We start from the raw sequence: 22,853 nt of genomic DNA, 5'->3' as shown, positions 1-22,853 counted from the left end.
AGTATATCAAAGGTAGCAAAAAATGCCAAAGGGTACAGTTCTCTTTTCCAGTTATTAGGTATGTTCAGAATTTTTCTTGTAGAAAACTAACAGTGTAATCCTAAGAACACTTTACTGGGAAAGTAAGCCCCACTGAATAAACTGAGCTTTGTTAATGTTCAGAGTATGCTATGCTTTCTGCCCCAAAGGCACAGTTTGGGCAGCTTATGCTCAACCCGTCACATTTTGAAACCATGTAAAGCATTGGTAATTGCATTTGAAAGTCCTCTGGGTGCTGCTCTCTGTTCAGATAAGTGATTATGTCCTAGTGCTCCTTTACATTATATTGTGATATGGAAATGTAATTAAATTGTCCTTGAAAAGCAGGGATGTCCTTAGCAGGCATAGACAGCTTTGAAAGGGGATTAGACAGATTCATATAGGAGAGGTCTATCAGTGGCTACTAGCCATTGTGACTAAAGAGAACCTCCATGTTCAGAGGCAGTACACCTAAATACCAGTGCCAGAAGACAACATCAGGGGAAGGCCTCTATGCCCTGTTGTTCTACCTACAGAAGAACTGATTGGCCACTGTGTGAGACAGGATGCTGGACGAGATGGGCCACTGGTCTGATCCAGCAGGGCTCTTCTGATGTTCTTAAGACCAGCTTCCACTCCCCAATTCCAGGGAGGGGCATTATTGTCTTTGCCGCAGCTTTTGGCAGGCTGCCAGTGGGTAGGGAGTTTGATTGCTAAATCAGTTTAAATTTTTATTCTAGTTCTAGTTGTCCTGTTTCAGTTTCCTATATGTAAAAGAATGAAGCAGCAGCCTCTTTCCTGTCTCACATGATGGTTACGTGGGGAAATGCAAATGCAAAGCGCCCAGTAAACTAAGCGTGCTCTGGATATATATATATATATATATATATATATTTAATTGGACTCTCATTTCCCAGTAAATGTCAGAATGGCTCCTGGGGAGTTTTTTTTTTCCCCCCATTGCAGATGTCACTTGCATTCTCAAAGACTCACGCAGCGTTTTCTTTCTTCACGAATCAAGCACAGTCTTTCCACTGGGGAAATTAGAACTGTGCCCTCACAGGTCCCACACTGAAAATTGATGTTGTAATTTATAAATACCGCATCCTAATTATGCATTTGAGAAACGTCGGGGCAAAGTAAATTTTGGTTGTGCTTGGTGCACAGCTCATATTTCTAATAGCCAGTGAGGCTCTGTTTTCTCACTGCCTACTCTATGGATGCCAAATAATGTGTCCTTCTCAGACTATTTGTCAAGGGGATTCTATAGGGACGATGAATAGGCAGTGTGAATTTATGTTTGTCACAATCACTGGGAGCTGACAGTATTATGTAGTAGGGAGGGGCTGTGGCTCAGTGATAGAACATCTGCTTTGCATGCAGAAGGTCCCAGGTTCAATCCCCTGCATCTCCAGTTAAAGGGACCAGGCAAGTAGGTGATGTTTAAGACCTCTGCCTGAGACCCTGGAGAGCCGCTGCCAGTTTGAGTAGACAGTACTGACTTTGATGGACCAAGGGTCTGATTCCATATAAGGCAGCTTCATGTGTTCAAGTGTTGGACTAGGATCTGGGAAACCCAGGTTCAAATCCCCTGGATTTGGAGCTTGCTGGGTGACCTTGGGCCAGTCATAGTCTCTCAGCCTAGCCTACCTCACAGGGTTATTGTGAGGATAAAGTGGAGGTGAAGAGAACAATTTAAGCTGCTTGGTTCCCCACTGGAGATAAAGGTGGGGTACAAATGATATAAATGGCTTTCAAAAAATTGTATGGTGGACTATACTGAAAACTTCCTCAATGGGTTACCTGAATTATTAAATTTTAGTTGACTTTGGCAGCTGTATTTGTGCAAGTGTGTTGATGTATAAGACAAATATTTTGTCTAGTCACAGAGTATACCTGTATTTCTTATTGCTTGAATCACTTGCACTCAGGAACGTTGTATATATTAGAAAGTGTTCTAGATATCTCGTGACTGTGCTGGCCAGGTGCCTTAATGAAGTTCAGCATTGAAATGGAGACATTGAGACTGAATAGGGCAGCCGTGAAGGAGCTAGAAAAGTTTCTTAAGTCTAAGGATGTGTTGCTGGCGACCAAGATCAAGATAATTCATACCAGAGTATTCCTGATGGAAGTATTGGTATGGAAGTTGGACACTGAAGAAAGCTGACAGGAAAAAAGTGGATTATTTTGAAATGTGGTGTTGGAGGAGAGCTTTACAGATCGTGTGGACTGCCAACAAAACAAATCAGTTCGTTCTAGATCAAACCAAGCCTGAACCCTCCTTAAATGCTAAAATGACTAAACTGAGACTATTGTACTTTGGTCACATTATGAGTAGACAAGACACACTGGAAAATACAATAATGCTAGGAAAAGTTGATGGCAGCAGGAAAAGAGGAAGATAGATTGACTCTATAAAGGAAGCCACGGCCCTCATTTTGCAAGGCTGTTACGGATAGGTCATTTTGGAGGACACTGATCCATAGGGTCCCCATGAGTTGGAAGCGACTTGTTGGCACTTAACACACACATGCGCACACATGCACACATTGAAATGGAGATCCCTGTGGAGCTGAAGGCCACTGTTGGTAAGGAAAGGGGGAGAACCAGCCCTGGCTGGAAATGGAACTTCCATGCAGGTCTGTAATGCAATTATACGTGCAAGTTGCTTTTATTGCACACACACACACATTGTAAATGTTATGTTTTTAACAGGGCACTTGTATATAAAAAATATAGACCGAATCCTTAACTCTACTTTATGCCAGCTGTTATTGTCCCATTCTCAACCAAAGTAACTGTCAACTTACAAAACAGAAAAGCGTAGAAGAGGGTGGTAATGAAAGGCAGGAGTAGACGGTGAGATGTTCTACCTGCGTGCATCCAGGAGTGTATTTTTCGAATACCTTCCAAGTGTCATGCATGAATCATGTAGCTGTGTCAAGAGCCAAGTTAAGAATGTATTATTTGACACTGTGTGTGTTTAAGTCCACGTTTTGAGTTTTGTAAGAAGAATAGTGATGAACCAAGGGAATGCAGCTGAAGCATAATAAGCCACAAAGGGCTCAGCTCCATCTAATGTCATAAAAAGTGCAGTACAAGGAGATTCTTGTTTCTCATAATCACACCCATAATAATCCATATCATAGAAATTGTTGGGTGTATTAATTTAATTTGGAACTGTATCAAACAACAGTGGCATTCTAGGTACTCCATGGGTACAGCATGAAAATTACCGTAACATGTAGCGCTTCCTAACAATTAATCAAAGAGCGTATAATAAACTAGCATTCACAGCATAACGATTCTGTGTCCTGTTAACAAGGTAGTTACACAACCGAAAGTCATAACCTTGAGATTGTTTTATGAGCCCATGAAATGGGAAACTGTTACCAAATTACAGGTTTAAAACTAACAACCCCACCAAGCTTCGCTCCCTGTGCATCTATGCAGGGGAAGGGATGAAGGAGAACTGCATTTTAAGGGAAGAGTTTGCTCAGTCAAAATGTATAGCATAAAACTTTTTGTATAATAAAATGGTGGCAAGGCAGAGTGTACAGTATGAGCTAAATGCTCCAGTGCTCTGACTTGGGATAAGGCGACTTAATTTGTTTGTTACTCCAGATCTTTTTGCCCAAAAATCTTCCTATAGCTAGTCTATGATTGGCTGCTTACGGGTATCACCGGAGAAATGGTACATTGTAATGGGCTGGAAACCAGTCTTGGGAAAGTTCAAACTACAGGTTTGAATTGATTTGATAAATTTTATGTCTAGGCCCCCTTTCCTGGCCAAGCCAGGCTCAGAGTGGCTCAAAGCTTTTTAAAACAATCTAAAATCAGTGGATAGTTATATAAAATACAACAATACAACCGGCGCTCTACTGTCACAGCAGCAGATACCACTATAATAACATAATAACACAGCAGCAATAACAATAGTTTACCATGGTAATGGTGCTTACCATCTCTTGCTCTCCAAAGTCCCTAGACGAGTATTTTGCAGCAAGGTTTTAGAGGACAACAAAGATTGGTAAGCTTGTTGGAAACTGTTAATAATTATCCACTGTATAATTTATTTGTTGTTTTCTTGTTCTGAAGGCAGCTGTTTCAGTGGCCTGATGAATGAGGACATCCGTATCCACACGTGGCCCTGTTCTTACTATGTCAGCTCTGAGAAACGATGGATTTCTGGCAAACTCTCTCTGACACCCGTTTCAGTCAGATTTACAGCTGACAAATCCGGAGAGCTCCTGGTCAGCTTCCACCTTTCCAGCATCAGTGAAATCAAGAAGGAATCTTCCAACTTCATCTTCAGTTCCCTCACGATTTTGGAGAAGGATGCCAAGCATTGGTTCAGTTCCCTTCAGCCCAACCGAAATGTTGTCTTCAATGTCCTCGAACACTTTTGGAGGGAGCAGCTCCTCTCCTCTGAGGGGTCAGGAGCTCCGGCTCCCCCTTCCCAGACATCCAAAGGGAAGGAGATCACCGGCTTGCTGACAGGATCTCAGAAACGCCTGGAGGACACTGCGAAAGTGCTGGAGCACCAAGGCGAGCAGTTTGATAACATGATGAAGGGACTGAACAAGATTGAATCAGAGATGGATGTAGCAGACAGGTATGGTGACACAAGGGACTGGCAACTCACACCGTTTGTAAATGGAGTGGGGTATTGAAGTCTGCAGAGGTGATGGCAGACCTAGCATATGAAGAGGAAGAGTTGGCTTTTTATAGCCCGCTTTTCTCTACCTTAAGGAGTCTCAAAGCTTCCTACAATCCCAATCCCTTCCTCTCCCCAAAACAGGCACCTTGTGAGGTAGGTGGGGCTGAGAGCGTTCTGAGAGAAATGTGAATGGCCCAAGGTCACCCAACGGACTTCATGTGGCGGAGTAAGGAATTAAATCAGATTAGAGTCTGCTGCTTGTAACCACTACTGCACGCTGGTCCTCTTCTACTTCATTAAGTACATCATTAATTCATGGAAGTTGCTGCCCAAAGCAGTGGTGTAGTCTGTGGGCTTCAAGGCTGTAGAATGAGACTAGAGTGAGAAGAGGGAATTTGCATTGTGGTAAGGAAGCATCCCTAATAGCCCAGTCTAGTCTGGTCTTGTCAGAGCTTGGAGATGAAGGCGAGTCAGTGTGGTGTAGTGGTTAGAGTGTTGGACTAGGATCTGGGAGACCCAGGGTCAAAACCCCCGCTCTTCCATGGGACCTTGATGGGTGACTTGGGGCCAGTCACACACTCAGCCTAACCTACCTCACTGGGTTGTTGTGAGGATAAAATGGATGCAAGAATGATGTGAGCCGCTTTGGGTTCCCGTTGGGGAGAAAGATGGGATATAAATGGAGTCAATAAATAAGCAGGGGTTGGTACTTGAATGGGAGGCCACCAGGGAAGTTCAGGGTTGCTGTGCAGAGGAAGGAAATGGCAAACCGCCTCCGGTCGGTATATCTCTGATTGCCAGAATCTGCAAGCAATCAGCTCTGCTTGTGTCTTTACGGAAGGCTTTGGCTGACTTCTGTTGGAAACAAACTAGAACTTGCTGGATTTGGGGCAGATCAAGCAGGGTGGCTTGTATGAGAAATAAGCATTTAAACCTGCCACATGTCTTCTTTTGATAGGTTATTGTCGGAACTTGAATCGCCACCTTGGTGGCCTTTTGGTGGCAAACTATTGAAGGGCCCATTAGACACAAAGCCAAAAGAAACACACTTGGTCACGGATTCCAGAAACAAGGATGGTGTAATATTGCGCATCCCAGTTATTATCACAGAAAGGACCGATTCTAATGTCAAACCTGGCAAACTCACCTTCCTAGCTTCTGGCCTGGAGATCAGCGACTCCAATTCTCAGCTCCTTCACCGGTTTGACAAGAAGGACGTTGATGACGTCAAAATTCACACGCCGTACGAAATCAGCATCCGCCAGAGGTTCATCGGGAAGCCAGACATCAGCTATCGGCTGCTGTCAGCGAAGATGCCGGAAGCCATCCCTGTCTTAGAGGTGCAGTTCAGCAAGAAAATACAGTTCCTGGAGGATGCTCTGGGGCTCGTTGGAGCACGGAAGACGCCTCAGGAGGAGGCCGGCTGTTCCATGTGGCAAGCAGGTAAGGAGCAAAAGGATGCTGGTCGCTCACGTATCAGCAGAGCTAACTCCCCTCCTCGCAAATAAATGGAATACATTTAGGAAGACTACTTTGTTTATGAATAATATAATACTTTGTGTTTATGGAGCACTTTCAAGTATTCAGAGGTTCAAAGAGATGATCTGAGCAAACTTTACGAAGAACTGCAAGGTAGGCCAGTATTACCTCTCTATCGCTGGTTTACCTTAGGCCTCTTAATCAGATTGTCTGTGACATGATTAGAACCAGGAGCTGCCCAGCCTTTTTCCCAGTGTTAATTTGGTTGTTGTAAGTCTTCAGCTGCCCCGACCTGGATGGGCCAGGCTAGCCTGATCTTGTCAGATCTCAGAAGCTAAGCAGGGTCGTCCCTGGTCAGTATTTTGATGGGAGACCACCAAGGAAATCCAGGGTTGCTCCACAGGGGCAGGCAGTGGCAAACCACCTCTGTTTGTGTGTTGCCTTGGAAGCCCCATAAGGAGTTGCCTAAGTTGGCTGCAACTTGACATCATTTCACTCACACACACACACACACAGTTCTTCAGCTGGAGAGCAAGGCATGGGTAAATCCTTAGAGTAAAAGAGAGGGGGATGATGGTAGGTCCAGAAATCTGGAAATCAAGGATATGTTCTCTTTGAAAGTAGCCATGTTGCTCTGCAGTAAAAGAGCTGGATTCGAGTCCAGTAGAGAACAACAAGATTTTGGGGATATCAATTTATATGCCGAATATCTTGCTGGTCTCTAAGGTGGTTCTGGACTCCAATCCAGCTCTTCAAAACGTATTTTGGAATGAGTTCTACCTGGCTTGCAGACTCCCAGACTTTACCAAGCCCCTCTACATGTTTGGCACACTTTGTTACTACCATTTGACATGATGGTTGTGTCCACCTTGCATGCGAAGCCGGAGTCTGTGTTTCCAGCCTTCCTTTTTTAAATGTGCAACTCATATATTCTCTGCTAGGCTTGAGAATTTTCCAGTATTTTTTTCCTGTTGTCTCTTTTTGTCATTGACAGGAAGGTGGTTCTCTGTTGGTATTCATGTAGTTGTGAATTTCCTGCATTGTGCAGGGGGTTGGACTAGATGACCCTGGTGGGTCATGATTCTATTCTATGATTCTATTCTATGATTCCTACCTTGCCTTTAGCCTCTTTACCATTACACCTTCTCCTCCACTCACTACATTCTTGACTTCTTCCCATCAAATAATTTCCTCCTAAAATGGTTGTGAAAATGTCCCATATCGCCTGTGAGCACAGATTATGCAAGTTAAATTATTATTTTTCAGCGTTTGGGCTCAATTTCTGCAGAATATGGACACTGTGATGTCCAGTATATACCCAATCGCTGGTCATGTGTATCTTTTTAAAGAACTTTCTTAAACCCACAATGCATTTGCAAGCCAACCTATTAAGAAATAGTGTGTTGCTGTGCTCGGTGCTAAATTTAGATTTCTGCAGGGATTAAAATGATTTCTTGTTGACTAGTTCCTGAGGACCGGCGCTTGGAAAAGCTTGTTAATTTTGGAGGAAATAACTCCCAGACACCTGGCAGTAAAAGTCACTGTAACGGCTCAGAGGAAAAAACAACCTGCTGGTTGTTAAGCACCAAGTTACATCCAGGCAAATTGGTGTTCAGTTCCTGATGCGACTTAATTGCTACCAGTATAAAACGTCTTTTGTGGTCCTGTTTTGGGGGGCCCTTCTCATTGCTGCACTCCTCTTTGGAGTCCACGAGTTGACACATTTGATGTTTTGCCCCCACCAGTAGTGTTTACTGTGACTAGGAAACATCAATAAGTGAAAGTCAGAAGCGGTGGAAACTCTGACTTCTGCAGCTCTTTCCAAAGCTGCTGCAGTCACCTTCCTCAGTCTTTCGGTTTGTGTGTCCTTTGCCACTAGATGGCAGCCAACTCCCATGCCTGTTTCTCCTTCTTCTCCATCCCCAAATCTCTCGCATGTGAGAAAATAGTACATTTTCCAAAAAACCTTTGGGCAAGCAAAGAACAAACTAAATGTATTTCACACATGTCTCCCTAACATTTATGGGCAAACATAACTGAGACACTTGAATTGCATTCTGTGCACGTTACCTTCCACATGCCCAGCTGTTTTGTCTTCCCATGCTCTTTGGTAAACCAAGGGGTGTGCCTGGGCAGGGGAGAGGGCTGCGGGAAGCTGTCATGCCCACCACCTGGGTCATATCCACATTCCATGGGGCAAATAGAATTGTGACGGGAATACCACTGAGGGGCTGTGGCTCAGTGGTATAGCATCTGCTTGGCATGCAGAAGGTCCCAGTTTCAATCCCCGGCATCTCCGGTTAAAGGGACTAAGCAAGTAGGTGATGTGAAAGACCTCAGCCTGAGACCCTGGAGAGCTGCTGCTGGTCTGAGTAGACAATACTGACTTTGATGGACCAAGGGTCTGATTCAGTATAAGGCAGCTTCATGTGTTGTTTCCTTATCAAGTAATACAGTCATCCTCACAGTTCACTCAGAAGAGGATACATGTGTGAATGAACATCACATGTTTGATTTTACTCTATAGCCCACCTTTCTTGCTGAATTTTCAGGCGGATTGTACTTCACCATAACCATCACAGAGTAGGCATGATAGTACGCTGTGCGGTTGCATTATGTTGCACGTTATCTTCCACATGTTCTGTCTGCCCAGCTGTTTCGTCTTCCCAAGCTCTTTGGTAAACCAAGGGGTATGCCTGGGCAAGGGAAAGGGCTGTGGGAAGCTGTCATGCCCACCACCTGGGTCATATCCACATTCCGTAGGGCAACTAGGATTGTGACAGGATAATGTTGCTACAGTTGTCTTTTTTGTGGGCTTCCTAGAGGCACCTGGTTGGCAACTGTGTGAACAGACTGCTGGACTTGATGGGCCTTGGTCTGATCCGGCATGGCCTTTCTTATGTTCTTATGTACCAGCCTTCATGACCCAAAAATCCCCAAGGGGTATCCAGAAACTGTCCAGATCCATCAGCTTCTTGGGACAGACCAATCCCATACCCTTGTTCAGCTTCCAGGCATCCATGAGTCTAAACCTCACCAGGTAATAATGGCAGGAATGGAAAATTCCCCCTCTACCAAGCAGTGACATTTGATAATTTTAAACGCCAGCTGACTTGCTACCTGAATTTTAATTGAAGACTGATTTTTAAAAAATCTGATATCAGCCCCTGATAGCTCAGACTATCCTGATAGCAGCCCTAATAGCTCAGAATAGCCTGATCTCATCAGATCTTGGAGCTAAGTACTTGGATAGGAGACCACCAAGGAAGAGTCTGCAGAGGAAGGCAATGGCCAGCCACCTCTGCTCATCGCTTGCCGTGAATGCCCCTTTCTGGAGTCACCATAGGTCTTGGGTGGGAGACCACCAAGGAAGACTGCAGAGGAAGGCAATGGCAAACCACCTCTGCTCATAGTTAAATGGTGGAACTTCCTGCCCCAGGATGTGGTGATGGCTGCCAACTTGAAAGGCTTTAAGAGGGGAGTGGACATGTTCTTGGAGGAGAGGGCTATTCAGGGCTGCTAGTCAAAATGGATACTAGTTATGATGCACACCTATTATCTCCAGTATCAGAGGAGCATGCCAATTGTATTAGGTGCTTTGGAACACAGGCAGGATAATGCTGCTGCAGTCATCTTGTTTGTGGGCTTCCTAGAGGCACCTGGTTGGCCACTGTGTGAACAGACTGCTGGACTTGATGGGCCTTGGTAGGATCCCGCATGGCCGTTCTTATCGCTAGCTTTGAAAATACCACAAGATGGAACTTCATGGGGTTGCCATGAGTAGGTTGTAACTCGATGGCATGCTTTACCTTTAAGCCAGTATTACCAGTACGCAATGCTATTATTATTTTGGTATTCATTTTTGCAGAGCTCCGTTAATTAATTAATTAAGTAATTAAGTAATTGTTTTCTAAATGAGTAGGTTCCACTTGCCATGTAGACAGATAGCACAATGTTGCTTGCATGGGCTTGGCCGGTGCCCCTCACTAGACTTTGCGCCACTTGCTCTAGACATTCGGGCCCTTAGTACAGACTTTGCCCAGAGAAGGACCTACTTACATCAGAATCATTCCTGAGAGATGCTAACCTGGCATTCCTCTAGAGGAGGCCGGTGCCAACAGTCGCTCTTAGCGTGTCTGGTTTTCTGCGTTATGAAAGAAAGTCCTTTCTTTGCAGGCCGATCAGGCTGTGCCTGGTAGCCTCTGTCACCTTGTCACCAGGAGCTCTGCTAATGGGAAACTTTCCGATGACTCTGCCTTATGTGAAGTTGGAGAACTGGTCTGCTCCCCCCCCCCTTGGTAGTGTCTGTTATGGTTGCGACTGGCTGTCCAAGGCCATGCTGCTCATTGCTGCTTGTTTTGAACAAGACATGCCAAGCACTGGCTTTTGTAAAACGCATGCTCCACCACTGAGCTGTGGGCTGCCGGCTTTGCCGATACCTTATTCTTTGTGTGGCAGGATCAGAAAGTTCAAGACCAAGAACTTGCAAACTCACCTGTCCCCCCACCTCCCCCATAACAGAGCTTTCAAATTCTTCAAGCTGTCCCGTCGCAAGTGTTTTTCAAACATGATAACCTCCTGAACTGGGAGCCACTTCACGTGAGATCCTTGCTTAAATCTGAGTTGCAGCTCCAGTAAAACTTTTGCAGTGGTCTGAGGGGATGTTGTGCAGTGTGTTCTGCACCCCCCCCCCATGTTTTCCTGCACTTGTGCCCATGCCTGCCTCTCACCATTGCATTACAAATGGCTTAAAAATATAATAATGTACAGAGCAATTAGGGGGCTATTGCAGAAGATCCTGAAAGAGACCCTCACGAGGCACACAGGCAAACTGCAGTGTTACTGTCCGAATGCACAGAATTACACCAGGAGCATTTGCTTCATTTGCGAGGCACACGCTGATGGTTTCAGACCGAGTTAAGTTGATGCCGGGGCGAGTGGTTCTCCTGTCGCAGAGCGGCCTGCGTCCCAGCTCGGGCTGGCACTGCGATAACCAAATAATTCCAGGGGATTAAGAGTTTGCCGTAATTACTCCTGCGGGGATTTAAAGGCTTGTATTTTTAGCCTCTGCTTTTGTGTCTGCCTTTTGCATTAAGTAACACAATCCACAGCCGTGGAGCAGGCCCTGTCACAGGGCCAGACTCTCTGGCATGGGTTCTTCGAAACCCTCCGCGAGCTTCAGTTTCCGACGTGCGTTCTGGCCCGATGCCCCACAGCTGTCACTGTGGTGCGCAGCTCTGGGCAGTGGCATCTTCCTCTCAAGCTCGCTGCCCCTTCTGTTGGTCTGCCCCGAGGGGGGGGGCTTTCTAAGCATCTCGAGAACGAGAGACGCTTAGTGCTAAGCACCCACAACTATCTGTATTGCAAATAATGGCCTTTAATTGCCACACTTAGTGGGTATCGGATGCCACGGTCAGAGCCAGCGCTTTAAATAAATCACAGGTGGCTCGCTGCTTCAGGAGTCACCACCCGCCTGTGACCACGTTGACTCGCTCCGGGTGCCCCGGCGTCATCCGGCTTGCGTTTTTGTTCCGAGGCTGGCTGATGACTGCATTTGCAGGTGGTTGCCAGGGGACCTGCAGTCTGTTGTTTGTTTGATTGGCGCTGAGAGACGAAAAAAGGGCATCAGCTCTGGGGGTGGGGGGAGAATCTGTAGAAAGATCAGGAGCAGAAGAAGCTTTTCTTCCTCTCTCATAATACCAGAACGCAGGGTCATCTGCTGAAGCTGGAGAGTGAGAGATTCAAAACAGATAAAAGGAAGTATTTCTTCACAGAACTCAGAGTTAAATTGTGGAACTCCCTGCCTGTTAGGTCAACCATAACTTAACTTTTTTTTTTGCTGCTTCAAATAGGAGGTGGGGGGCAGAAGTGGAGGGAAGGCAGGACTGATCATTAGTTCTCTTCCCTCCTGCTATGAGAGAGAGGTCTGGAATTGTCTCCCCGTCATCTTTGGTTATCTTTGGGGGAGAGACCGTGGCTCAGTGGTAGAGCATCTGCTTGGCATGCAGAAGGTCCCAGGTTCAATCCCCAGCATCTCCAGTTAAAGGGACTAGGCAAGTAAGTAATGTGAAATACCTCTACCTGAGACCCTGGTGAGCTGCTGCCAGTCTGAGTAGACAACATTGACTTTGATGGACCAAGGGTCTGATTCAGTATAAGGCAGCTTCATGTGTTCATGTGTCAGGTCTTATGTGTTCTTTTCATCTATGATGTAGCTTGAAAAACATGAATGGGAGCTGGGAAGCCCTGCTTCGGAGCCAGATGGAGCTCACTTGCCTTTTACTTGGTGAGCTTTGCGCCCCCGATGCCCTCTTCTGGTGCTTCAGCCTGAATTGTTCAGATCCATACTTACTTCCCCATTCCTGCCTCTCTTCTCAGTTTCCGACTTCTTCCCATGAGTTCCATCTTAACCTTCACCTTCAAAAACATAAGGCAGAGAACTTGCCATGTTTTGTGATTTGTGCAGAACTTAGCAAAACAGGCGTTAAAGCAGTTTCAGGTGGGTAGCCATGTTGGTCTGCAGTAAAAGAGGTAGATTCAAGTCCAGGAGAACCTTAGAGACCAACAAGATTTTCAGGATATAAGTTTTTGAGAGAGTCAAAGCCATCAGGTCTCTGACAGAGGAAGTTTGACTCGCTCAGAAACTTATACCCTGATAATTTCTGAGGTGCCACTAGACTCAACTCTCTAGGTATTAAAGCAGAAGATGCCCTTGCAGATTCAAAGGTAGGTCCACGCATGTTAACTCTGCTCTTAAGCTTTCATAGATTCTTTAGAGAAGATTGTGTACCCAAAAAATGCTTACGTTTTTTCCAAAGTAATTTGGCCATGGCGGAAAGTAAGGTTCTTGGCTACTTAACAGCTATTTTGCTGGGTCAGACCAAGAACCCCCAGAATCCAGCTTTTTCCGCCCCAGTAGTAGCCAGACCGTGTCCACCTTCACCAGCTGAGTGTGGCACCAACACTCAGTGTAAATCAAAGGTGCCTCTGTAGTTTCTCTGAATGTTTTTTTAGTCAACTGATCATTGTGCTGCAGGGAAGAGCCAAGTGCTATGCCTGCATTTTGTTTGTGCTCCAGCAGGTGTCATTGTGCGGCTGCCTCTCTGGAGCCAGAAAAAGCAACTTGAAAGCATCCCATCCCATAGGTCTTTTGGAAAAGAAAACCAGTCCAGTGGCACCTTAAAAGCTAACAGCCCTTTCATGGGACTAGCATTTTCAACAGTTGGCTCTTTTAAAAAGTAGTTCCAGAGGGGTAGCTGTGTTACTCTACCATCTTTGTGTACCATCCCATAGGTCTTTTGAAAAAGAAAACCAGTCCAGTGGCACCTTAAAGGCTAACAGCACTTACATGGGACTAGCATTTTCAACGGTTGGCCCTTTTAAAAAGTAAATCCAGAGGGGTAGCCGTGTAAGTCTTTTGTAGAAAAATAAGACAGAAGTCCAGTGGCTTTGGTTAACGTTATGACATAAGTGGAGATTCTCTGGTGGTGGCAAGCTACCCTGGTTTCTAGTCTCGTTTGGATGGAAGAAGTCCAAACTAGTTAAGTTTTTTTTCACAAATCCCACTTTCTCTGTGGCTTGGATGAGGCTCTGAGCCTAACGGTGGGTAGACCAAGGGGGTCCCTGTTGAGATTTCCTCTTCCTCAACACAGCCAGCAGGGCAAAGTTCCCCCATTGTCCCAGCATCATAACCCTCAGTGTTTTTCTGACACCAGCAACTTCAGCGGGTGTTGTGAAGCTGGCAATGGAGTTGTGCAAATTGTAATATAATCAGAAGGCGACTTGACCCAAATTTTACAGAGAAGGTACTCGACACATGGCTGCCATTTTCAGCAGCAGCTCCTCTTTCTTACAACAGGCAGTTGGGCCTGTAGCACGTGAAGAAATGTTTCCTAGAAACCATAATCTTCCCAAATGTGTAATAGTAGAGGAATGCACCGCAAGGAACTTTCAGCCTCATTTTGTCCTCCTTGCAGCAACAGGTCTCATAGGAAGTGTGATGCAAGCCGGATCGATGCCATCGTCCTCTCGGGGAGCAGGCGGAGGGAGCCAGCAGGCTCAGCTGCAGAAGCAAGAAGAGGTTGTTTCTGAATCTGAGGCTCAAGAGCTGAGACGGGTAAGCCGGGGAAGCAGCAGCTGAAGCCACATGAAGCAAGCAAGCTGGTATCTTATTGGTCTGTTTCCTGTCTAAAAGCATACCCTTCTTTTGCTTCATAGAACACACTGGGCACATCTGGGTGGCATGATTGTAGGTATGGGGAGGGATGTGTGGCTCAGTGGTAGAGCATCTGCTTGACATGCAGAAGGTCCCAGGTTCAATCCCTGGCATCTCCAGTTAAAGGGACTAGGCAAGTAGGTGATATGAAAGACCTCCACCTGAGACCCTGGAGAGCCGCTGCTGGTCTGAGTAGACAATACTGACTTTGATGTACCAAGGTCTGATTCACTATAAGGCAGCTTCATGTGTTCCTGACTGCCTCTTTCCCAGCCGCCATTTAATACTGGCCTCAATACATTTTATTTTGCTCCAGCCCCCAAATGTAAGAGCAACATTCCTTCTAAAGCTTTCAGGGGATTGTACTTTAATGACCATATTTTCTAGATATTGTTAGCCCAAAATATTAATCCTAAACTCTTCATAGTTCCTCATAATTTTATTAAAACTATGACAAAAGCATTACTATACAAATGAATGTGATGTAACCCTGGTTGTCTGATGCCGGGACTAGTGGTTCAGGCAAAGTTGGTGTTCTAGCAGTGCTCACTAAGATCCAAGCTATCGATTGGGTTTAATGTGAAATCCAGTTCCACACATCCCTTTTGCACTCCTGTTCATAATCAGCCCGTCTCCAATTGCTCTCTTAGATACTTGCCACACAACCTTTCCTGCGCATAAGATTTTTGAACCGTTCCCACAGGCTTCTTTTCTTCAGCTTCATGGCATGAAGCTCAACTTCGTAAAACGAGAAAGTTCTACAGCATGGATCGAGCAAAACCGCCTGCGGTGCAAAATGTCAGAGTATGAATTCTGTTGTCTTTCATAGGCTTGAAACAGCTATGTGTTTGTGTATGTTTCCAGTGGCAGCCAGGAACCTGGATCTTTGCTTTCAGAAAGCAATATTCTTCATTCACTAGGGTAAAAGCATAGCCAGCATATTAGATGGTGGCTGCAGACTGCACTCAGCTGCAGTAGAAAATGTAGCGGTTTATTTAGAGCGTTGCCCTTGTCAAGTTAGCTAATCCTTTCTAATTTTAAAATGGCTCGGTGCCTTCGCTGGTGGAAGACCAGAAGGGGTGGTAGCGACTGGGTTGCAAGAGATACTGGAAGGGGCTTCTGGCAGAGGTCACTGGAAGTACCACTTCCAGTTTTCAGTAGACTGTGCCAAACCCGTTTGACTCTGCAAATGCAGAGTCAAAGTGTATAGGGTTGCACACATGAACACATGAAACTGCCTTATACTCAATCGGACCCTTGGCCCATCAAAGTCAATGTTGTTTACTCAGACCGGCAGCAGCTCTCCAGGGTCTCACATACAGGTCTTTCACATCACCTACTTGTCTAGTCCCTTTAACTGGAGATGCCAGGGTTTGAACTTGAGACCTTCTGCATGCCAAGCTCTACCACTGAGCCACAGCCTTTCCCCTGTAAGGAGCAGGTCATTAGCCTGGGTGAAGGGGCTGCTGGATCGGGGCCTACTACTGGATAAGCAGGTGGCAGCGGTGTCCAGGGATGCCTTTCACCAGCTGTGGCCTCTCCTGCACAGCAAAGATCTGGCCACTACATTCTCTAGAAACATTTCGATTAGATAACTACAATGTGCTCCACGTGGTGCTGCCCTTGAAAAGTGTGTGGAAACTTCGTTTGGTATAGAATGCTGCAGCCAGAATGTTGACGGGAGTGGGTCGTGGGGACCTTACCAATTCGGTTTTGGTCCATCTGCACCGGGTCCCGGTTGGTTTCCTGGCAGAGTTCACAGTTGACCTTTCAAGCCCTATATGGTTTGGGGCTAGCATACTTTAAGGGCTGCCTACTGCCATAAAGGAAGCCACAGCCTTCAGTTCTCTTCTGAGGCTAGGGCATCTTGAAGCTGTGGGTGTTTACCGATGCTCTCCGGGGAGGCAGGACCAAATCTTATTGGCTGTCTCCTCTAGGCGGGAAACAGCCCTCGGCTTCCCACTTTCCGTCCTGCCTTGGAGGGGAGAGCAGTGTCTATGCGCAGCTCTTTGCTAAGTGTTGTCTAACTTAAGATTTGTGGTTAGGTCTTTACTTACTTACTTGCCTTGGCTTACCTTTATTTCCTTTCTCTGTCAATTGTCTCCAGCCTTCTGTCTCCAACCATTGTCGTTCCCGTTTCTCCCCCCCCCCCCCTTGTTTTCTTATTTCGGGCGGGTAAAATGGTGGACAGGAATCAGGCGAGGGAGGACGATCTCCTTTCGGTGGGAGATTGTGAGAGTGGGCTGGTCCAATCCGCCCATGTGATCGCTGAATCTTCCAACGGCCGTTCTCGCGGACCCTTGGAAAATAAAAGCCCACAAGACGTCTGTAAGTCGAGCGAGGAGGAGGAGGCGGCGGCCAGCAAGGCGTTAGTGGCCAGCAAAGTAAAAAAGGCGCGAAAGCGCTGCTGCTGGGAGCCGCAAAAAAGAAAAAACTTACTTTTAAAACAAGCGGCAGCAAACCAAGCGGCAGTAAGGGGAATGTAAGACGCGCTGTCTCTGCAGTCCCCTTATCCGTGCCACAACCTCCTATGCCCATAGTTACGGCCCCCTCTCAATTTTTAGACGCGGCTGCAGGAACCAGCAGCGCGGTTAGGGAGGAGGTGGCCATTTTGAACCCCACTCTCCCAGGCCAGTCAGGAATTGGGAACCCGGCCACTTTGGAGCAAGTTTCTGCCATGTTTAATATTGCCTAAGAGAGGCAATGGCAGTTTATGCTGGCCATGTTGCCTTCCTTCCAATACTCTAATGCAGTGGTCGGCAAACCGCGGCTCGCGAGCCATATGTGGCTCTTCGGCCCCTTGAGTGCAGCTCTGCCCCTAAGCGCCATACCTGCTGCTTCATCTCCCCTGGGGCCCGGGCGGCCGCGGTTCCTGCCGGCGCTGCTTCTGGGGCTGGGAATCGAGGGCTGCGCCTAGGCCCGAGCCAGGGGCTGGGGGGGGGCTGGGTGGCGTGCCCCCCGGCAGGAGGAGGCCCGCCTCGGCGTGCATGGAGAGGCGCCTCGCCTGCCCCGCAGCCCATACAGCCCCCAATCTCTTGCAGCCACCCACTACAGACGGAGACTTGACTGGGGTGGATAAACTGCCTTTCTGGGAACCCGGGCCACCATTCCCGGTCTCCTCATGAGGAATTGTAGCTAAGCATCAGAGAGATCCTGGATCACAGTTTCAAAGAGGATGTTCGAGCCCTTCAATCTGGGAGCTCGTCTGTTGCTCGAATGCAAGGCATGTGCCCAAGGCATCACTGTAGACTTGACGTTCCCATCAAAAGCTCAGGATTATTTTTTAGCAACTGTGTTGGCTCAACCATAGATGAGGGAAGGAGGCCCCATTCAGTTCCTGCGGTCACGCCTCTGTCTAACTACCCAGGGCTGACATAATGTCAGTAAAAGGGGAAGGAGATGGGATAATATTAGCTCAGGCACTGTGGTTGAGGAGAAGGGGGAGAGAGCTTGTTTGCTACACTTCGGCTTGGCAGAATGAAGCCAGCGTGCTCTTATTTCTGTTTTTCTTTTTCGCCAAATACTGATCTTGTCCCACCTTAGAGGCCACGGCGAGTGGGATGGGGGGGGGATGTTAATCTCGCCACCCTACAACACGTGCACACATACTATATTTTGGTCCTGTCTTCTTCCTTTACTCCCCCTGTTAATTAGTATAGATCCATCCGGCTCTATTTTCACCACTTGGGGCATGACTTGTAAGTAATGTGGGAGGTGTTGTGGCACAATGAATGAGCTTCTCTGTTTTGCATGCAGAAGTTTGCGGGTTCAATCCCCAGCATCTCCAGTAAGGATCTGGCAGTAGGTGGTGGTAAAAACCGTCTACCTGAGACTCTGGAGAGCTGCTGCCAGTCTGAGTAGACAACACTGAATTTGAGGGACTGATGGTCTGCTTCATTACAAGGCAGCTTCATGTGTGTTGATGTGCATTCCACTTCGTAGTACCAGAAGCCAGCATCATTGGTCTTACAGCAGTATACTTTAGCTCCCAGAAGATCATTGTAGCCAAAGTGTGTCCCTCCATGTGCATGTACCGTTCCCTAGTCAGAAGATGAAAAGCAACGAAACATTATACCTCGGTCAGTTTATAGCTATAGGAATGACTGTTAAGTGGAAACATTTTGGTCTGTGATTCATGGGCAGTGCCAGTGAAAGGATCTTGGGTGGAAAAGGAGGGTAGGGAAGGCCGTGGAGAGTCTGTCCGAGTCTTCCTTGTCTGTCTGTGGCTCCATTCTCTGGATTTAAGTGTCCACACATGGGGCCATGTTGAGAATTATATATATTTATACATGTTAAACCCTAAAGCTCTGGACTTGTCATAGCATTCGTATAGCAGAACGGAGCCCAAAATACGTAGTAGAGGGTGAGATGTTAAACATTTGGATAATTGAGATTTTTTCTTCCAATTGTTCATGTTAAATTATCAGATATTGAGGCACAGATTACCCCAAGCCTGCTGTCACACCATTCAATAAAATCAGGTCTTCAGTTCTGAGTTGTAATTTCTCAGCGTGTTGCCGAAGGTGAGGGTTTGGCGAGGCGGGCCATTGAGTCCTTGAGCGAGCTGGCGGAGGCCGAGCACCGGTGACTAGACAGCTTGTCATCGTTTTGCTCCACCAAAATTGTAGCTCCTCTCCCCCCCCCCTTTAATGCTTGGCCCGTTCTCAGCATCCTTATTTTTTTTCCAGCTGCCTCCAAACCCCAAGAGCGGGAGTAAATCTTGCTGCTGTCAGGCACTCTGCGAGAAAATTAAGCTGTGGTTTGGGGTGTTCTTTTTCTTCTCCTTCGTTTTACTGCCTCCTTGCCTAGTTGCGGATGAGAAAGAAGCACAGCAGAGAGTACAAAACTGGCATGTTAGCAGCTCTCTGATTTTTAAAGCGTTTCAACTGAAGTAAACACGTTTACATCTCAATAAAGGAAGTAATAAAGCAAGCCGTGTGGATGTATGCATGAATACCAAGATACCAATAATAATAAGAGTTGCTTTTTATATGCCGACTTTCTCTACCACTTAAGGAAGAATCACCTTCTCTTCCCCACAACAGACACCCTGTGGGGTGGGTGGGGCTGAGAGAGCTCTAAGAAAGTATGACTAGCCCAAGGTCACTCAGCTGGCTTCATGTGTAGGAGTGGGGAAACAAATCCAACTCACCAGATTAGCCTCCGCCACTCATGTGGAGGAGTGGGGAATCAAACCCTGTTCTCCAGATTAGAGTCCGCTGCTCCAAACCACCGCTCTTAACCACTGTACCAGAAGCAAGCTAGATTTCGTAGGAGTCAGTCAGACCTCAGTTAGCCCAGCTCACTCCACTCCTACAAAATAACCTACAGTGTAAATCAGTCGTTCCCAATGTGTTGTCAGTGGGCACCATGGCATCCGCCAGCACCGTTCCTGGTACCTGCCAAGCGTTTTTAGAAAGTGGACAGGGCCAGGTGGGGCAGGGGCCAGCAAGGCTTCGGATTGGCTGTGTAAAAGCATCCTGTTAAAGAATCATTATGAAAGTTATATGCTATCTCGCCCCCTGGCAATTTTGTGGTTGGCTCTGCCTCCTGTGGCAGCCGTTTTTGTTGTGCCCGTTACCCTGTGTCAGAATTCTAAAGATGCCTGCAGGCACAAAAAGGTTGGGGTCCCCCAGTCAAGACTGTGTCCTATTCTTGGCCGTTGTGCCTTGAAGTGTGCTTAATGATCTTTGCTATTCTCTGACTTTATATTTTTAAATATTCTTAGTAAACAATACGAAAGATCTGTAGGGACAGCAGATGGGGAAAATGTGGCATTTATGCTAAATTGCTAACAAAGATGTAAGCCGTGAGTGTCGAACTCAATTGTTACTACGAGAGCCAGATATGACATAAATGTCACTTGGTTGGGCTGGGCTGTGCCTCACCAGCCCAGGTTGAGAATGGGGTGGGGTGGGGTTGGAATATTTTTGCGTAATACGGAAAAAATGAATTGGTGATTTGTGGGTTTGAAGATTAGAAGAATAAAAATGTAGAGAAAAGTTTGATTTTTAGTTGTAAGAATAATTTAAAAATAATTTTATATTTGTAGCTAGAGAACAGGTAGTAATTTCTTAACTAGATTTATATTAGATACAAATGAAAATGGAAGTATCTTTTTGTCTGTTCGTATTTTTATTTTTTTATTTCTTTCCTTTTCACCCTGTTTATTGTCTCGCTATATTTTTTTTAACAACACATTTAATAATATTCAAAAGAAAAAAAAAGAGAATGAGGGGGTGCCTGCCTCAGCTGGCTCGTGGGCTGGATAAGAGCTCTCAAGGGGCCGGATCCACCCCTTGGACCTTATGTTTGACATCCCTGATGTAAGCAGCTAATTCCAGCAAGCTAACTTGTCTTCTGTCTTCTGACAGATCCTGCGGAAACTCAAGAGCCTGGCCCTGGAAACGGAGACAGAACTGGAAAGGCAGGATGAAGCCCTTGATGTCATTACCTCTTCCGTCGATCGAGCCACTATGAACATCGATAAGCAGAACCGTAGAATGAAGAAACTAACGTAACATGTCCAAGGGACCCATTGTGACCACGCAGGCAGCAGCTGCCCCTTGACTCGCAAGCCGTAATAGTCTCTAATGTTGTGTTGTCCTAATGCTGTTGTAAGGGAGGGGTTTAGGATTGCAGGAAGAAATTATTCATTAGCGGGGATAGTTCTGAGAGGCTTTCTCTGCTATAAGAGAATGTCCCATTAAATTGTGGCAGAAATGGGCAAGCTCTCATGCTGAATTGTAGAGTACTGTGAATACCAGCAGACCTGCGGCTGCTACGTTGCATGTTCGTCGGTAGCTTTTGAAAAGCGGATTTGTCCCAGGTTCCATGGGAATTGAGATAATGCTGGATTATGGCCCAACGCGTCGAGATGATCCGGATGCATTCTTACAGAAAATGAAGACAAAATACCATTCGCAAAGATCTCCCTTTATTTGCCTAATGTATGACTCAATCATTTGTACAAGGGGTGTTTGTTCATCCCTAAGGGAGCGATTGGCATGTTTGAGGCTAAAAAGCATGTGATCATCAAACCACTACAAGCCAATTGGGTCGAAAGAGCTCAAGATCATCATTGGGTCAGACAAAAGATCCTTCTGGTCGTGCAATCAATTACCAACTGGATGCTTCCTGGGAAGAAACCCACAAGTCATGTGTGATGCACACTGCCTCTGAAATATGGAGGTGCCCTTAGCTATCATGGCTACTTAGAGCTGGGAGATCATCCTCCATGAAATTTCTTAATCCCTTTTTAAAGCCATATAAGCTAACGGTAATCACCTGCTAATGTAATGGGACTGGCCGGTTAGTTCTTACCCATGACCGGGACAGATCTTTAAGGGGCAAGGAGCAATCCCTTGCCCTTTCGAAGCAAGTTTTATGCTTGGATTGCACCTTATGTATTTGAAAGGGAATAGCTATAAATTAAATGTCATTGGTCTTACTTGGTTATAAAGCCTGCTGAATTAGCTATTTTTTAAAATGATGTCTTCCTAGCCAAGAAATTGTTTTAACAGAATAGGTTTTAGACGTGATGTAGCGTTGTGTGTGTTTGTTGTTGTTGGGTCAGTGGTTTTAGATGTCCTGCTACGTTATTCTTGGCATGCAACTTGTTCTGTTTTCCCCCCTCTTGAGTTCTAAAAACAGTTCCGGTTTCTCCCCTCTTGAGTTCTAAAAGCTGAATTTTCTGATTTGGCTATGAGCTCTAAGAAATACCAGTTCTGGTGAAAAACCTGAGAGCCAGAAGCAGCATTTGGGTCACGTGGCCCAATAAAGCATCGTTAGCTCTTCGATTTGCTGTTTCAGTTCAAAACTGCTGAACTCCGATTATAGCAAAAAAGATCCGTTAGCTCTGTTCAGTCTTAGCCTTCTATGTAGTGCCTGTTTACAGTTGCAGAGCAAATTGTAGAAAAGAGAAAACTGCGCTGAATTTTCTGTCTGCTTTGTTTTATGGCGCAGAAGCTCCAGTTTTGGACAGTAGACCCCTTTTAAAAAGCTGATATCCTGCCTTCAGTTTTTTGCATTTTAATGCCTTGTTTGCATCTGTGATTTTGCCAAATGTCTGCTGCCTCAGTGCTGCTTTTTTGTTTGTTTTAATTTGAAACCTTCTACACCATACGGCAGCCAGTTAAGGATCACGGCATGACATAGCTCATCAGATTAGGCTCTGCAGCAGCATCCCGTAGAGCCAGTGGAGGTATCCATTGACCTTGGACTGAACAGGGACCGGGGAGAGCACCTATCCCTCTTCCCCAGGCAGCCAATCAGTCTTCCCTGTCATGCTTTGTCAGGCAGGGAGTTCCCTGCCAGCACTTCTGTCTGAGTCAGCTCGGGGGATGCTTAGTTAAGTGATACTGTGGGACTGCACATCTGAATGTCTGTCCCTTTAAAAGTAATGACCATTCACATCTGTTTGCAGCTGTCATCAGTTTGCGGTATTGCCAGTTCCATGATGATGCCCGTTTAGGTGCTCAT

The 22,853-nt window shown here is 46.2% G+C and overlaps 1 protein-coding gene and 1 non-coding gene across 2 annotated transcripts; both read left to right on the top strand.

Moving 5' to 3' along the window:
* Positions 1 to 4,127: 4,127 nt before the first annotated feature.
* On the top strand, positions 4,128 to 20,893 carry SNAP47 (synaptosome associated protein 47). Its single transcript, XM_056857961.1, has 4 exons — positions 4,128 to 4,633; positions 5,637 to 6,121; positions 14,134 to 14,273; positions 20,747 to 20,893. Exons 1-4 carry the CDS (start codon positions 4,137 to 4,139, stop codon positions 20,891 to 20,893), a joined length of 1,269 nt encoding a protein of 422 aa, XP_056713939.1. The 5' UTR covers positions 4,128 to 4,136.
* TRNAV-GAC (transfer RNA valine (anticodon GAC)) lies at positions 14,416 to 14,491 on the top strand. The gene has a single exon. It is a non-coding gene; the product is annotated as a tRNA-Val (tRNA).
* Positions 20,894 to 22,853: the final 1,960 nt, after the last annotated feature.

Source organism: Euleptes europaea, chromosome 11 (genome assembly GCF_029931775.1).
Source record: "Euleptes europaea isolate rEulEur1 chromosome 11, rEulEur1.hap1, whole genome shotgun sequence".
NCBI lineage: Eukaryota > Metazoa > Chordata > Lepidosauria > Squamata > Sphaerodactylidae > Euleptes > Euleptes europaea.
The sequence above is the reverse complement of the archived record's forward strand: the minus strand, read 5'-3'. Positions and strand labels throughout refer to the sequence as shown.

Excerpts from the sequence above, each read along its gene's own strand:
- SNAP47 (XM_056857961.1), top strand. The coding sequence starts at position 4,137 with ATGAATGAGGACATCCGTATCCACACGTGGCCCTGTTCTTACTATGTC. Across the intron at positions 6,122-14,133 it reads CTGTTCCATGTGGCAAGCAG|CAACAGGTCTCATAGGAAGT; the intron begins GTAAGGAGCAAA and ends TCCTCCTTGCAG. Across the intron at positions 14,274-20,746 it reads AGGCTCAAGAGCTGAGACGG|ATCCTGCGGAAACTCAAGAG; the intron begins GTAAGCCGGGGA and ends GTCTTCTGACAG.